General features: G+C 42.1%; 1 protein-coding gene across 1 annotated transcript; it reads right to left on the minus strand.

Moving 5' to 3' along the window:
* Positions 1 to 9,704: 9,704 nt before the first annotated feature.
* On the minus strand, positions 9,705 to 14,888 carry LOC108780194 (uncharacterized). Its single transcript, XM_018547829.1, has 2 exons — positions 11,321 to 14,888; positions 9,705 to 10,159 (listed from the first exon to the last, which is right to left on the minus strand). Exons 1-2 carry the CDS (start codon positions 14,886 to 14,888, stop codon positions 9,705 to 9,707), a joined length of 4,023 nt encoding a protein of 1,340 aa, XP_018403331.1.
* Positions 14,889 to 16,870: the final 1,982 nt, after the last annotated feature.

Consider the following 16,870-nt stretch of genomic DNA (forward strand, 5'->3'; position numbering starts at 1 on the left):
TTACTTTACTCAGCAAAGATCTTAATCGCTATCAAAAATTCGTTGGGCGCCAGGCACGAGAGAGCGTGCCACTCTTCGCACAAATCGTTAGATAAATTGCTCGGACAAGAAATTAAAGATTACGCGGATTCTCGCGACGGAACTAAACAACTAGCTCAGCCAACGGAATTGGCAGAGGGGAGTGGTTCGCGGTTAGCGGGGAAATTGTCGGAGAACGATGGAGAGGCTGAAATAAATGCACCAGAATTAATAATAACAATAAAGAGAAATCGATATATTTGATAGAGACTGTACAAAAGTGTTCGAAAGAAAGTACGTTACAGCGTTGACCTTCCGCGCTCTGATATGCGGCGCAATAACAATAAACCGATTATTAACTGGCCGTCGACAACAGGAAGTAAATTCGGCAATAATTCGCCGAGCAGAAATATGCGACCAAATCTAGATCTTATTATGTTAACAGTAATTACTTCGTGAACAATTAGAACGTACGATTTAACATTAGACGGCAACGGTTCTCTAATGCGCAATAACGCCAGTCTCGACTTTAAAGAATTCTCAATAACTAACAATTACACAAGTGATTTGGCGGCAATAAGGGCGAGCAACAACAATAATTATTCTTTCTAAATCTCAACGTCCGAGCGGATGGTACGCACTTACGGCAACGATTACTCTAGAACGCCTTCAGGCGGTTAATATGACATCGGGAACTCTAACACGAAATACCGCCTAACGCGAGATCCACTCGAGACGCATTTCACATACCGTGACCGGTGGTTTTACATAATTTCGTAATGACGACGCTCGCCTCACCACGGTACGATCCCTCGTCGATCGCTCTCCATTTCTCTCGCTAATTCTGCAACGACAGTTATTCTCGTCAACAGGCCCTCTTAATAATCTCGTAATAGGCGTCCAGAGATTCTTTCACTAATTCGTCCATGCTTCAGGAGATCTTATCAATACGGCATCGGAGATCCTGCGTCCTCTTTACAGCTGCTCGATTACCGCACAAGTGACAATCGGGAGCATTCGCGGATCCACGCAGGCCGTTAGGCCCCTCTTCTATCGGGCCGCTTCCTACTCTAATTTGCTTATCATAGCCACGCGACCTCGCGACAAATCAGAGCGAGTCCTGCGAGTCGCGTATCCTTTGGATGTCTGGCGCGCTTTCCAAATAAGCGGAAAAGGCTTCCTGTTCGATCTGCGATCTTTCTGCGCTCTCCTCGGAAGTTACAGGTTCGGCTATAGTTCGGCCAGAGTCCAGACAATCCTTTAAGACGTCTCTCTCCGAGGCGTCTGCAATAAAGGTGCGACAATCACCAAATAATCTCAATAATAAATTAGCAGAGGTTACAGAACAATACGACCTGCGTGTACCGCGCTCCTCGGTGACACAAACTAGATCCTCTCAGGTTATTTCTTGCTTCTTCGACGATGTCTTCTTTCTTCCTTCCGTAAGTGAGGCGGCAAAAATACATGGACCTATCGTAACCATCGCTCACGCTCAAATGTGACTAAAAATAGTTATTAAAAGTCTGAAAAATAACTAAATATTTTATTCTAAAAATTATAAGTTTGGCACGCTCGCTTGTGCCCTCGCCCTTCGAGCTTAGAGGACACAGGATCTCCGCGTAAATGCAATCACAAGTGACTGACACAAAGTGTCACGTCACAATACATATACGTACAATTGCGACCGTACTCACAAGTAACGGGGCAACTTCGCCACTTTTCTAACTCTCAATTACTCTCAAAGTTGTACGCCAGGCACGAGAGAGCGTGCCACTCGATACTCTATAATAATTCTCCAAAATTTGAATACTTTAAGTATCACTAACGTTACCCCGAATATCACTAATATTACGCTAACAGCGACGGCGGTAACCGGTAAGCTCAGAAACGGAAGTAGTAGAGAGGGCGGTTCGTGGGGACGGAAAAGGTTCGAGGAACGAGAGAGAGAACGCAATAATTACACCAAAATTAATAGAAAGACAGACATGACATATATTTGATTGACATCATTATTTCGACATACAATCATGGCCGCGACTTACATTTACGGCTAGCGAGATGCGATAACCGTTTCGCGTATGTCGTTATGCCTTCTGCCCGCGGTAACAAATTGGTTATTCGACATTGATCCCGACTTTTCCCGCGAAAACAACTGCTCCGATTCTAACAGATATGGGGAATTCTAACTCGATAACATTACTCGCTCGATCTAGAAGCGATAGCACGAACAATTACTCAATTACAAAACACGATACGCGATGACCTGGTGGCGACAAGAGTAACGGCAAGCGTTACTCGGAAACACGCAATAATTCTCAAGACGATTCGGGTGAGTCGCACGCGGCATACAATAAACTATTTATTCGCGGCAGCCCCCGTTACAGGCGGTATTCGATCAACATGCTCTCTACGTGCGTCTCACCCGATATCACGCGAAGGATCGGCGGCCTTACAAATTGTGACAATTGTCTCACCGATATCCTCTGAGTTCTCTGAGCCCTCCTCCGCCCGTTCGGCAGCCCAAAAATCCGCAGAGATTTTCTCTGTCTCTCCTCGGTCGAATCCTGCTCTCTCTAACAAAGTCGTTCCCTTTAGCTTCTTCTAGACCCGCGGTCCCCACGCAAGTAAAGTCCATATCCTCGGCAGGGGGAACGCAAGGCGCGCCGTAATACAGGCTCATGTCATCCTTGCGTCCTATTGACCGCTAATTTGCTCACGCAAACCGCGTGGGCCCGCGGTAGCGGCGTAGCTTCGTACGGCTCGGCGCGAAATCCTAATTTTTCTCAGAGTCGTCCTTTCCTTGCTTATTCATCCGATTTCCCTCCTCGGAATAGATTACGTCCGAGGTAGCGAGTCCGGAAGGCCCTGAGCCATCGTACGTTATCGTGCCTTTTGCCTCCGCGTGCAGCTTTCACGATCGTTGACATCTTCCGCTTGCACAAATTCCGGGAGAATTCTCTCCAAGTCGGCTAGACTCTCGAATTTCTCTGTAAAAGTTATCGGCACAAAAAGGGCACAAATAAATAACACAAATAAAAGGATGTAATTATACAACCTTCCCCGCCGCTGGGAGTATTCTGATCGTCATCGTCAACAGTTTCCTTCTCGGTCTCTCCTCTTCTCTGGCAATCGGGAGAGACAGTTGCATACAATCCAAAATATAGTCACCAATCCTCACGTTTATCGCTAATAAAAACGCTTGCGAAGAAAAATATTATAAAAATTACGAAATTATTACAGCGTATGAAAACCACCGCCCGCACGCAAACACGATCGCCCTTCTGAGCCGGGAGAGAGCAAGATCCGCATGTTTTAATTGTCGAACCAGTGACAGACGAAAAACGTCACGTCACAACATATCAGGAGACGCGGTAGTGTCTCCGGCCATGTTCAAAAACTGAAAGACACCAAGTCTCTTATCTCGAGCCACCAAAGTCCATTTTTCGGGGGTGCATAGCTACTAAAATATAAAAAATTTTGAACCGAACGTTATATGTCCTGAAAGGCGGCATCGTCACGAGTAATTTTTCAGCCAAAAAAATTTAAAATTGGTCAAATCGTTCGGGAGATACAAGCGGACGAAAAGTGACGATTTTAATGAAAAATTAAGAAATGTCTCTTTCTTCTTCTTTTTTTCCTATTTCTTTTCCTTCTCCTTCATCTCTGAAGTCCACATTCAATAAAACTTTTTAACATCCTCTCTCACCTTTCAGTCGCACCTCCACCATCTTCGACCCACCGGATCACCTCCCCCGCCCCTTTCTCTCTCCCACCACCCACCCCACCACCCATCGCTTTCGCCGTATTTCACACTCTTTCGTTATTACAACTTTTTAACATCCTCTCGCACCTCCCCCACCTTCGACCCACCGGACCTCCCCCCTCCCCCACCACCCACCCCCTCTCTTTCGCCGTATTTCGCTCGCTTTCTTTATTACAACTTTTTAATATTCTTTCTCATCATTCACTCGCACTTCCACCATCTTCGGCCCATCGGACCTCCTTCTCCTCCCCTCTCACTACCCCACAACCCACCCCCACTACCCCTCTCTTTCGCCATATTTCACTCTCTTTCGTTATATAATATTTTTAAATCATTTTTTTTATATAATTGTGATATATTTGTACTCTAAAAAGTAAATTGTTTATCAATTATACGGGCCTAAAAAGTTTCGAGTATTTATTAAATCACGTCAGTCTGAAAAAAGACGTTATTCTCCTATTTTAGATAAATATTGTGAAGAATATTACTACGTTAACCCGCCATCAGAGGCCTATCGATGAGAAATAGCAAAATTTCTCGCAAGTTCTGAGATACTCGTATGTCGTTTTATATAGAATCTTGATTAATAACTTATACAGGCGTCTAAGGTAGGTTTCCACTACAATGCCTTACTGATGAGTCCAGTAGTGGAAACCGGGACGAAACGCCAACTCGTGATAATCTTCGCAATCTTATTTTTCACAGATTTAGATTTATTATTCAATATTACATCGTTAAAATTTAATATATTTCAACATATTATTAAGATCCAATAAGATGCTATAAGCATCAAGAATTGTTAGATTGCTTGTCAATTTAACTAAGTGATATTACTGCGGTAGTAAGTATGTAATATTATTAATCCTAACATATTATTAAAATGAAAAGGTCAAGCCATGTTCAAAAATAGATCTTCGCAAATTAAAAAACCCAACAAATTTAAATCTTTGAAAGCTCGCCGCAAAAATTTGAACCTTCCTAAATTAAAACGATTATCTAACCACAAAATAAAAAACCCAATAAATTTCAACCTTTGAAAATTAACCCCAAAAATTTGAACCTTTCTAAATTAAAATGATTATCTAATATTGGAATCTAATAATTTAAACCTTTAATTTTAAATGATATTATCTAATCTGGAGACACGGTAGTGTCTCGGCGCTAAGCCAAGCGCGCGACACTGCCGTGCCTCCTTTACGCGAAACGGAGAATTTTTCGGGATCGAAATGATCAGATCTCAGAAACGGCTGAACCGATCAAGATACGCTCAATCGACAGGAAATACTTAAATTGTATGATAAAAGTGCTTTCATTTTTTTCTATGTGCCCTACGAGCGGAGATATCGCGATGCAAAGTCCGAACCAGTGAATTTTCACTTTTTATTTTTAAGATACGTCGTCATCGTCGTCGACCAGAGAGAAATGTACGTCTCGTTTTTTCGATAATAGAGGGCCTTCGACTTTATGTGTTATCTTACTCTATCTATCATCTCACTCTATCTATCTATATCTAACCAGCAGACCAGTGTTGCATGGTGTATCACATACGACGCGCGCGGTTTTAATCTTATAACAGTGTCTAGGTGTTCGCCTTCGAGGAAGTGAGCGTCTAGGTGTTCGCCGTCGAGGAAATGGATGTTTAGGTGTTCGCCGTCGAGGAAATGGATGTCTAGGTGTTCGCCGTCGAGGAAGTGGGTGTCTACGTGTTTGATTCCGAGGAAGTGAGTGTCTAGGTGTTTGCCAGGTTTGCCTTCGAGGAAGTAAGTGTCTAGGTGTTCGCCTTCGAGGAAGAGAGTGTCTAAGTGTTCGCCTTCGAGGAAGTAAGTGTCTAGATGTTCGCCGTCGAGGAAATGGGTTTGTTTGTAAGAAACATCGTCGTCGTCGTCGTCGTCGTTGTCAGCTACGGAGTGAGGAAATGCATTCTGGAATTTTTGGCGCAAGAGATAAATGTATTCGCGACGGGTATCTATAAATCTATAATATCGATCGCTGCGCCTGTACGATCGTTAAAGTCGAATTATTAAGAGTCTCGGCAATAACAAAGATTGAGGTTAGGAAATCAGTTACATCGATGGCATAGACCAACACGTAAGTGAGATTAGAATAAATATCGATCTCTGTGATCTGTACGATCGTTAAGTCGGATAAAAAGTCTCATCAGCAATAACAAAGGATTAAGGTTAGAAAATGTGTTACATCGATGGCATAGAATAGACGAACACGTAAGTGAGGTTAGATATTTTCTGCTTTATTACACAAATTTTCTGCTGTAATTCCGCTGTAAGAATAGAAATTATTTTCTAAATAATTATTTTCTTTTTACAGCATTTGGTTAGGTTACTTATTTTACCGAGACACTACCGTGTCTCCAGATCTGTTATTTATTTGTTTAGTAGATACCTTAATTTGTATTCTCTATTCCTTATATAATTATAAGAATTGATTCTTTGTGCTTGTTGATAGGAAAAGTCTGAAGAGAAAAAAGGTACCCAGGTAGCAAAGTGTCGTCTATTTAACATTATTATTTAATTATTCTTATGACGAATGTGATATTTAAGAGGGCATAGGCAGTCATACATTTCAAAAAATCGATGTAGTTTTTATTTTTTTTACATTAAAGTACATCATCTTAGGAATGTCTAAAAATTTCACGTCGATCCGAGCAAAATTGGAAAAATGAGAGAGCTTTTTGTGCGCCGCTTATCAGGCCCGCGACTGGCTGATCTCACGGCGCGTTGCGCCGCGTCGATGCATGTTTATGCCTGTTCATTACAATCCGTTTTGCATTTGTCAGATTTACATATCGGTCAGTTTTGCATCATTCTTAAATGCTTAAATTCATGTTTCTCGTACGTTTTCAAAATGGGAAATAACAAGATAAATAGATTTACCAGAAATACAACAAATTCGCGTAAAGATAGAAGTCGAAAACGGAAACATATTTTCTATCGTAAATCAGGCGAACGTAACTCATCAAATAATAATACTTCTGCAAAAAAAATCAAACAACACGATGAAGACTTAAATGTGCCTCAAGACGATCATACAGTTTATCGACTTTTAAATTTTATAACTGTTTTTACGGCTATTTCTAATTTAGTGAAGTGTAAGAAGTGCAATTGTGATGTAAATTTTCAAATATGCAGTGAACGTGGTCTTGGATTCAAAATCGCTGTTATGTGCAATGAGTGTCAGCCAACATATATTAACTCGAGTCCATTTATAGGCCATACGTACGAAATAAATCGTAGATTTATCTACGTGATGAGAATCTTAGGACTAGGATTAGAAGGCTGTAAAAAGTTTTGTGGTCTCATGGATATGCCAGCATTTTTAGTTCAAAAAACGTACGACATTATAGTTAAAAATATGAGTGCGTGTGTGAATACAGTCGCGAAGAAAGTTTTTGTAAAAGCTGCAAAAGAAGAAAAAGAAGAAATTGCTAAAAAAAAGTAATTCACAAAATGAAAATGAACTAACTGTTTCAGGAGACGGAACATGACAAAAGCGCGGTTTCAATTCATTGTTTGGTGTAGCTTCTCTAATCGGTTATTATAGTGGTAAAATCATTGATATTTGCGTAAAAAGTGCTTACTGTAAAATGTGCGAAGTTTGGAATAAAAAATTTCATGGTTCTGAAAATGAATATGAATTATGGTATGAAGAACATAAGGAAAAGTGTGACTCCAATCATGAAGGTTCTTCTGGAAAAATGGAAGTAGACGCGATTGTTGAAATGTTTCAGCGTTCTGAGAAAAAATATGGTGTGAAATATCGTAATTATATTGGAGACGGAGACTCCAAAACATTCTCTGGAGTATTACAAAAAGTCAAGTATGGTTCTGATTTTCAAATTTACAAAAAAGAATGCGTCGGACACGTGCAGAAACGGATGGGAACACGTCTTCGAGCTCTTGTGAAAAACACCGTCGTTGATGTTGAAACAAAAATAAGAAGACAATCAAAAGAAAAATTTTAGGAGGGAAAGGAAAACTCACCGGAAAACTGATCGACAAGCTTACAGTTTATTATGGGCTTGCAATACGACGAAATTGTGAGTCCATAGAAAAAATGAGAAACGCTATTTGGGCCACATTTTATCATTACAGTTCTACAGACCAAAATCCTCAACATGATCATTGTTTATCTGGTGAAGAATCGTGGTGCAAGTGGCAGAAGGCTGTGGCAAATAACGAGCTAAATTCATTTAAACATACCTATGATTCACTCTCTAACGATGTACTGCAAGCAATACGCCCTATTTACGATGATTTGAGCAAAGATGCCTTATTAGACAGATGCATTGGTGGCTTCAACCAAAATAATAATGAAAGCTATAACCAATTGATCTGGATAATAACACGAAAAACGCTGGCAAGTAGCTCTACGATGGTGACTATTGCTGCAAATATTTCAGCTTGTGTTTTTAATGAAGGATGCTCAGCTCATTTAGCCATGCTAAATTCAATGGGAATCACGTTAGGGCAGAATGCCCATAATTACTGTCGCCAAGCTGACGAGAAGCGAATTACCGAAGCCGAGCGAAGAGCGCAACTTGCTACACGGGAGGCAAGAATACTTCGCAGACAGCAACAAAGTTCAACTTTAGATGTTGCTGAAGCAGCCGAGGACTTACTTTATGGCCCTGGAATCGATGATTCAGTGTAAGTAAAAAAAAATAAAATTATCAAGGTTTTATTCTTATTGAAAACTTTAAACGCGTTTTTCTCAAAACCACTTTTTCAGAGTCGGTGAACACGATATCTTAAAAAGTAATTCACCGATTATTTTGAAATTTTTTACACATTTTTTATACATACTTAGCTTGTACTTGAGCGAAAGACTTTTTTTTTATAACGTTTACAATTTGTTTAAAAAAATTAAATAACCCATTTTTTAAGCAAAAATCACGATTTTCATTTCAAAGTACTACAAAAAATTCAAAAAAAAATTTTTTTTTAAATGTGCCTTGCTCAAGTACTAAACAAACTCATCTACTAACAAAATCTTTTTGGTTTTTTGATTTCAAATGATCCTGTCGGGACTTATTGTGTCCACCGTTAAGAGACATTTTTTTGAGGAGCCACACTAAATTAGTTATACCGCTTACAATTTTTAATATTTTTCAACAAAAAAATTACGAAATGTTCTTCGAATATAGATTGTTCGATGTTGTTTGAATCGCTGCTTCGATCTCGACTGAGATCTCAAATGACGGAATGGATTTGTGGACTGGAAGATTGAGACCACTGAGCACTCCTCTTTTAACTTGTTGTATGCAAGCTTTATTCACAAGTAAACGAAGTGTTATTCGCGTGGCACGGCGAGAGAGACGATTAACTGCTGTTAATACGCCGAGACTCATACACGACGGTAGCCGTGATGAGACGTACAAAAGTAACAAGTCGCGGTAGCGAACCCGTAGAAAGAAAGCTGCTGCTTTCAACGAGGAATTTGAGAGCACGACTTGACACGGCAAGTACTGATTTGTGTCTGAGGGGAGAATCGCGCTGCGCGATTAGCGCGACGAATCGGCAGGACGACAGCGACATCGGTATCCAAATATGCGGCTAAATTGGAGTAATGATATTCGCAAGACGGCGCGGTGAGTGCGACGAAAGATTCACGGACAGAATCGATGGATGGCGCAATCGATCCTTTATTCGGCTTTTGTAGCGCGAAACTTATCCTATTCCGGAACATACCGCCCGCCTCGGCTAGACTAGCCGAAACACGATTATTCGATGCCGCCCGCCGTGCCAATCGAGTTTAAAACTATATGATACATGACATGAGTAAAGACTTAGATTTAGAAAGATACATAGAAATATTTACATAGAGAGGGATATGAGAACATTAACTTATTATACAGTAAGTTCGAGCGAAAGGAGTTCGATCAATGAATGCCACGAAAGGAAATCGATCATGTGGACGTTTCGTTTAAATCAACGGGTAAGAAACATAGCTTCACTATGGAACGTTTATACGTCGATTTTGACGTTTTCACAGTGACGACGCGCGTTAATCCGTCGTCTCCGGTGTGGCATTCAATGATACGACCGAGTTCCCATTTGCACGGTGGTGCAAGGGGATCGCGCAAAAGAACTAAGCGTCCGACTCGAGCGAGTTTTTGAGCGACGCGCCATTTTGAGCGCTGTTGTAATCCGGTTAAATAATCATTTGACCATGCTTTCCAAATAACTTCGCCTTTTTGCTTCACGAGTTGCCAACGAGTCAGACGCGCTTCTTTTGTTTCTAGTAGCGTAGGAGATGGCGGCGTTGTGAGAGCGCTACCAATTAAGAAATGACCCGGTGTCAGACATGAATAATCATCAAGATTATCTGACATCGGAGCTATCGGACGTGAGTTGAGGCACGCTTCGATTTGATAGAGCAGCGTCGTAAGCTCTTCGAATGTCAGTGTGTGTGAACCGATAACGCGTTTGAGATGATATTTGACGCTGCGAACGCCGGCTTCCCATAGGCCTCCGAAGGGCGCGGAAGGGGGAATGAAGTGTCAACGGACACCATCGCACGACAGTTTGCTTCGCAAGTTTGAATCTTGTTTTGCTGCATGAATTGCAGCTTTCAATTCGCGATCAGCTCCGCGAAAATTCTTTGCGTTATCGGAATATAAATCGGTCGGCATCCCGCGCCGAGAGCAGAAGCGCGCGTATGCTGCGAGAAACGCGGCGGTAGTATAATCGCTGACTAAATCGAGATGTATTGCGCGCGTCGTCATACAGACGAATACGGCAATGTAGGCCTTCTGAGATTTGTATCCACGGCCTGAATTTAATCTGACAGGAACGGGCCCGGCATAGTCAAGTCCGCAATGTAAGAATGCGCGATCGACTTGTCGAATGCGCATTGGCGGGAGATCGCCCATGAGTTCACTGGGGATAACCGCCTTTTCGCGCGTGCAAGTAATGCAACGATACAAGACGGCTCGAACCGTTTGACGAGCGCGAAGAATCCAAAATTCTTCGCGTAAAACACATAATGTTAGTTGCGTGCCCGCGTGGAGCGAACGCAGATGAGCGTGTTGAATTATCAACGTAACGAGTGGATGTGCTGCTAGAATGAGAGGACATTTAGCGTTATATGAAAGGTCGGATTTTCGTAATCGACCGCCTACGCGAATTAAATCATCGTCATCCAAGAATGGATTAAGTGAGATTAGTTTGCTAGTTTTCGCTACGGGTTTCGAATTTTTTAATCGACGCACATCATCGAGAAAAAGATTTTGTTGAATGACGCGTAACCAAAATAGTCGCGCGTGTTTGTATTCGTCCACCGAAATTATATCGGATGGAATAGAGTCGGATTCGTCGGTTGACGACCGCTTTATGTATATACGATTTCGAAGCTTATTAATAAAGCGGATTATATAGGCCGTTATGCGAAGAAGCTTCGGCCATGAAGAATAGCGGGAAGCTAAGTCCCATTGAGATTCGATATCGAGAGTTTGTACGACGAGGGTCGAACGTTTTTCGAGCGAGGTGTCGTGATCTTGCCGAGATTCATTCGGCCACATACTTGAAGGAAGCTTGAGCCACTCGGGGCCTTGCCACCACAGTGAGCTCTCCGCGAACGAGGAAGCGGTAACTCCGCGTGATGCTAGATCCGCGGGATTCTGATGAGTCGGAACATGATGCCACGTGGCATCAGGTATTAGAGTTTGCACATCGTTCACGCGATGCGCGACAAACGTTTTCCATCGAGATGGAGATTGGCGTAGCCAAGCGAGAGTGACGGTTGAATCCGTCCAGCAATGACATGGAATTGTCGAAAGTTCTAATGTCGTTCTGGCAAACGACATTGTTCGTGCTAAAAGCGCAGCAGCGCATAGTTCGAGTCTTGGAATTGTCAAGGGCTTAAGAGGCGCGACTTTTGATTTTGCTATTAATAGCGAAACAGTAACTGATCCCATGAGCGAGATCACTTTAAGATATATGACAGCGGCGTATGCGACGGACGATGCGTCAGCGAAGCCGTGAAGCTCACAGTGACTTGTGTCGGAACCGAAGGCAGTCCATCGTGGCAAAGAGATATTACGCAGTTGAATTAGCTGCGTGTGATAATTGTGCCATTTTTGCATGAGAGGGGGTGGAATTGGATCATCCCACGAACACTTAGTAGCCCACAATTGTTGCATGATAATTTTTGCAGTAATTATGACCGGAGCAAGCCACCCGAGCGGGTCAAATAATTTTGCTATAGTAGACAGAATTTTCCGTTTAGAATCTGGGATCGACGTGGTAACTTCGACTGAGAATTGAAATGTATCGGTTGCAGGGAGCCACGTGACGCCTAAGACTTTGAAACTTTCGTCGCTTTGCAGAATTTTGCCTTGACTGAGACTCTTTTCATTGACCGGTAGGTCGTTGAGTAACGTAGGGCAGTTGCTTGCCCACTTACGGAGGAGGAATCCACCTTTTTGTAACAATGAAATTAATTGATTGCGGATTTGCCTTGCAAGCGGCTTGTCATCCGCGCCGAAGATGCAATCATCTACATAGATTTGATTGCGTAAAACTGATTGAGCAAGAGGAAATTGAGCGCCTTCGTCTTGCGTCAATTGCTGAATCGTGCGAAGAGCGAGGTATGGAGCACACGCCATACCGTAAGTAACAGTAAGCAAGCGGTAGTCTTGCACCGCTTCGGATGATGAAGAGCGCCATAAGATGCGCTGATAATCTTGATCTCGCGGATCGACTCGAATCTGCCTATACATTTTTGCGATATCGGCAGTGAAAACATAACGATGTTGTCGCCATCGAAGAATTACCGAACGAAGGTCGGTTTGTAACTTAGGACCGATCATGAGATGATCGTTAAGTGAAGAGCCGTTCGATGTCGACTGAGATGCATTGAACACGACGCGCAACCGCGTGGTGCTGCTATGCTCGCGAATCACCGCATGATGCGGGATGTAAACTGATTGTGAAGCAGAGACGGGTTCGTCTACTTTCTTCATATGACCGAGATTTTCGTATTCCAGTAGGAACTCTCGATATTCGGATGCGATATCCCTTTGATTTTGAAGACGGCCTTCAAGCCGTGAAAGAAGTGATGAGGCGATGTGACGAGATTCGCCTATTGCAATCGGAGGATTGGCTTTGAACGGTAGCCGTACGACGTACCGTCCATTAGAGTCACGAGAATGAGTTGTTCGGAAATGTTCCTCACAACGTTGTTCCTCAGGAGTGAGGTATGATACTTGCGGAAGTTCTTCGACTTCCCAGAACTGACGAATTTCGTCATCGAGATTGTCGTGCAACGTGGTATGATTAACTGTCACGTTAGACATGTTTGAAGACGAACTCGTCGAAATCGGACCAGACATGATCCAGCCGAAAATGTAATTCTGAGCTGTTGGCTGATTAGAGGAACCTGAGCACAGGCCCGGTAACAGAACAGCACCGTATAGATCAGCGCCGATGATCATTTCGATCGGATCGGCACTTGAGGGCTGCGGATCAGCCCATGGCAGGCCGCTTAAATGAGCGAGAGAGATTTGATATGCTATTTTAGGCGGCGTGTATTTAGTCAGAGAGCGCATAATAATTGCGGTCGTTGAGTATGACGGACCCTTGCCGGTCTTAGATGATACCGAAATAAGAGCAGCATGTCGTGCGACGGATTGCGTTTCACCGATTCCGGTAACCGAGACAGCAACGCGTGTTCGCGATAACCGTAGCCGTTGAGCGAGATTTTCACTAATTAAACTAGTGACAGATCCTTGATCTAACAATGCGCGTATGACATCTGTGCGACCAGACGAAGAACACACCTGAATCCGCGCGGTAGCTAATAGAACACGAGATTTGTCAAATGTTGTTTTCGTAATTAAATGTGAAACGACGTTGTTTTCATTTGACGTATTCGTTTCGTTGGATTCAAGGGAATTCTCGGTCGCGCTTGATGTCGTCGCTTCGTGAAGCATCGTATGATGCCTTTGTTGGCATTGACGACAGTTATGTTTACTCGGACATGTGTTCGCGAAATGTCGAGCGCTTAAACAGTTGAGACATCGTTTAAATTTGACAATAAGATCGCGACGCTCGTTAACCTGTTTCTTCTTGAAATCAGGACATACTGACAAGAGATGATCTTGTTTACAAAGCGGACAATGAGCTCCGGTAGCGGTCGTCGTGTGACTTTGCACGGACGACTTGCTCGGTTTTGTTTTGACCGTACTGGTCGTTGGAATATTCTCGAACGCTCGAATTCGCGATGCGAGAAAGTTATGAAGATCCGTATACGACGGATATTCCGTTTTATCGCCTAAATGTAATTCCCATGCTTTACGCGTGGCTTTATTTAATTTTTGCACGACTAGATAGACGAGCAAATCGTCCCACCACTCAACTGGACGACCGAGATTTTTTAACGCTTGAATTGACATATTAGCTTTATCTCGAAGCGACATAAGATCCTGCGCGGAATCGGTATTAACGGCCGGTAGCGTATGAAGCGTATGAATATGTTCCGACACTAATCGACGTTTATCATCGTAACGCGCGAGCAGTACATTCCACGCGATTTTAAAATTAGCTTCGGTCAAAGGGAGATTACGCAACGCGTCGCGTGCTTCGTCCTTTAAACACGAATAAAGGTATTGCAAGCGCGTAACATTCGACAACTCGGCATGATCGATAATCATGGAGCGGAATTGATCGCGAAACGTTTCCCATTCCCGTAAATCGCCGGAGAATTTCGGCAAATTAATGCGCGGTAATGTAAGAGTTTTTTTAGATTTTTGTGATTGACTGACGGATAACCCTGGACTTGATGGCGCTTGATCTGCTTCGAGAGAGGCGAGAGCGTCGGAGATGTAGTCCGATGCTGCGAGGTAGGCGTCCTCCAATTCGATGTAGACATCCTCTTTGAAGTATTTCTCGGTATCCTTTTGTTCCTTGGTGGCGACTTTGAGCAGTTGTGCGTGCAGGAGCTCGCATCGAGCGTAAGTCTCCTTGAGAGTTTGAAGGCGATTCCGAACTATGCCGTACGTGTGATTTGCACGGCCGATCTTCTTAAAGTTTTCCAATGCGCGTGTGACAGAGCGCATAGCTAATCGCTGCTGCGATAGTAATTCTTCCATAATGAGTTTGAGAGGTTTCCGTAACTTGGTATGCTCGAAACGGAAATCTTGCGATGTGCCACGTCACTTACGTTCACGAAAGTGAGCGAAGAGTCACAATGTCCCTTGTTGTTTATCCGCCACGAATCCGGCTCGAAGGACCAGATTGTTCGATGTTGTTTGAATCGCTGCTTCGATCTCGACTGAGATCTCAAATGACGGAATGGATTTGTGGACTGGAAGATTGAGACCACTGAGCACTTCTCTTTTAACTTGTTGTATGCAAGCTTTATTCACAAGTAAACGAAGTGTTATTCGCGTGGCACTGCGAAAGAGACGATTAACTGCTGTTAATACGCCGAGACTCATACACGACGGTAGCCGTGATGAGACGTACAAAAGTAATGAGTCGCGGTAGCGAACCCGTAGAAAGAAAGCTGCTGCTTTCAACGAGGAATTTGAGAGCACGACTTGACACGGCAAGTACTGATTTGTGTCTGAGGGGAGAATCGCGCTGCGCGATTAGCGCGACGAATCGGCAGGACGACAGCGACATCGGTATCCGAATATGCGGCTAAATTGGAGTAATGATATTCGCAAGACGGCGCGGTGAGTGCGACGAAAGATTCACGGACAGAATCGATGGATGGCGCAATCGATCCTTTATTCGGCTTTTGTAGCGCGAAACTTATCCTATTCCGGAACATAGATTAATATGACGCAAAAAGTTAAAATAAAAAAATGTCATTCATTTTCTTACAAAAAAATCGAGTGAAACCGTCTATTTTCGCGTCGCTGACTGTCTATGCCCCCTTAAAATGACATTTGAATCGATATTCAAAATTACGATTAAAAATGACGTGAATATGTCCCAGGTACATAACGTCATAAGTCGACGTCGAAAAGACGTTATTTTTTTCATGTTATTGACTACGGTCAAGCTACGGCTAGGTGTCGTCTATTTGACGTCATTAATTAGTCATTTTTATGAAGAATCTGATGTTTAAAATGACGTTTGAACATTGTCAAAATGACGTTATTTCTTATTGAGTTAAATTAAGGTTATGTATCACACAACATACATATATCTTGAATAAATAAGTAAAATCATAATATTATTTGTATAATTTATTAAGAAATTATTATATAAACATTATAAACAATTATTTTCTTACAAATATATGTATCACGTTATCATGTTTATTAATATACTTATCTAATTAAATCTTTCACAATTTACGAGCAGACTACATCCCAGGCAGCAACGTCACGTGATATTTACGTCGATAAATGGTGATTATTGGTCACAGACGTCATGTGCCCAATAATTGACGTTTAAAAGAAGTGAATATTCTGACGTAATAATAACGTCAATTTCTAGACGTCTATGGTACGTTTTTATTAGGTCATTTTTAGGCTGCTTTTACATGCAGCGTAACTTTCGTAAGCGTAACTTGCGTCAACCAATCAAACCGAATCATATTGTATCAGCCCTAAAGACCTATAATGAAAGATGCGCCAACCGCGAACGGCCCGTGATTGGTCCGCCATTACGTACCCGTGCCAACCTTACCTGCCTGACGCTGCCAAGCTAGGTGAAAAGATGAGAGCCTGTTACGTATATGGTTATAAAAATATGTAGATAAAAATTGCGAAGTATGGTCTTGTTTTATGAAATATGTAATATTATGATAATGATATAATATTATGATATTATGATATTATTTATTCTAAATATTTTAACATTCAATGTTTAGATTCAAATAAAATTTAAAGCTAAAAATGACACTAATTAAATATATGAAAATTTTATTAATCATCAATATTCAAATATATAAACATGTATAATTATTTTTTTATTTGTTATATTCAATTATATGTTCCATCAAATATATTGCCTTTTTCATTCGATTTATTTCGTAGGATTATTTTAATGCTCTTAAGTATTTTATTTTTCAATTTCAAACATCTGATGATTTCGGATGCGATCGTACATTCCCTCT

This window comes from Cyphomyrmex costatus, unplaced genomic scaffold (genome assembly GCF_001594065.2).
Source record: "Cyphomyrmex costatus isolate MS0001 unplaced genomic scaffold, Ccosl1.0 scaffold687, whole genome shotgun sequence".
NCBI classification, from domain to species: domain Eukaryota; kingdom Metazoa; phylum Arthropoda; class Insecta; order Hymenoptera; family Formicidae; genus Cyphomyrmex; species Cyphomyrmex costatus.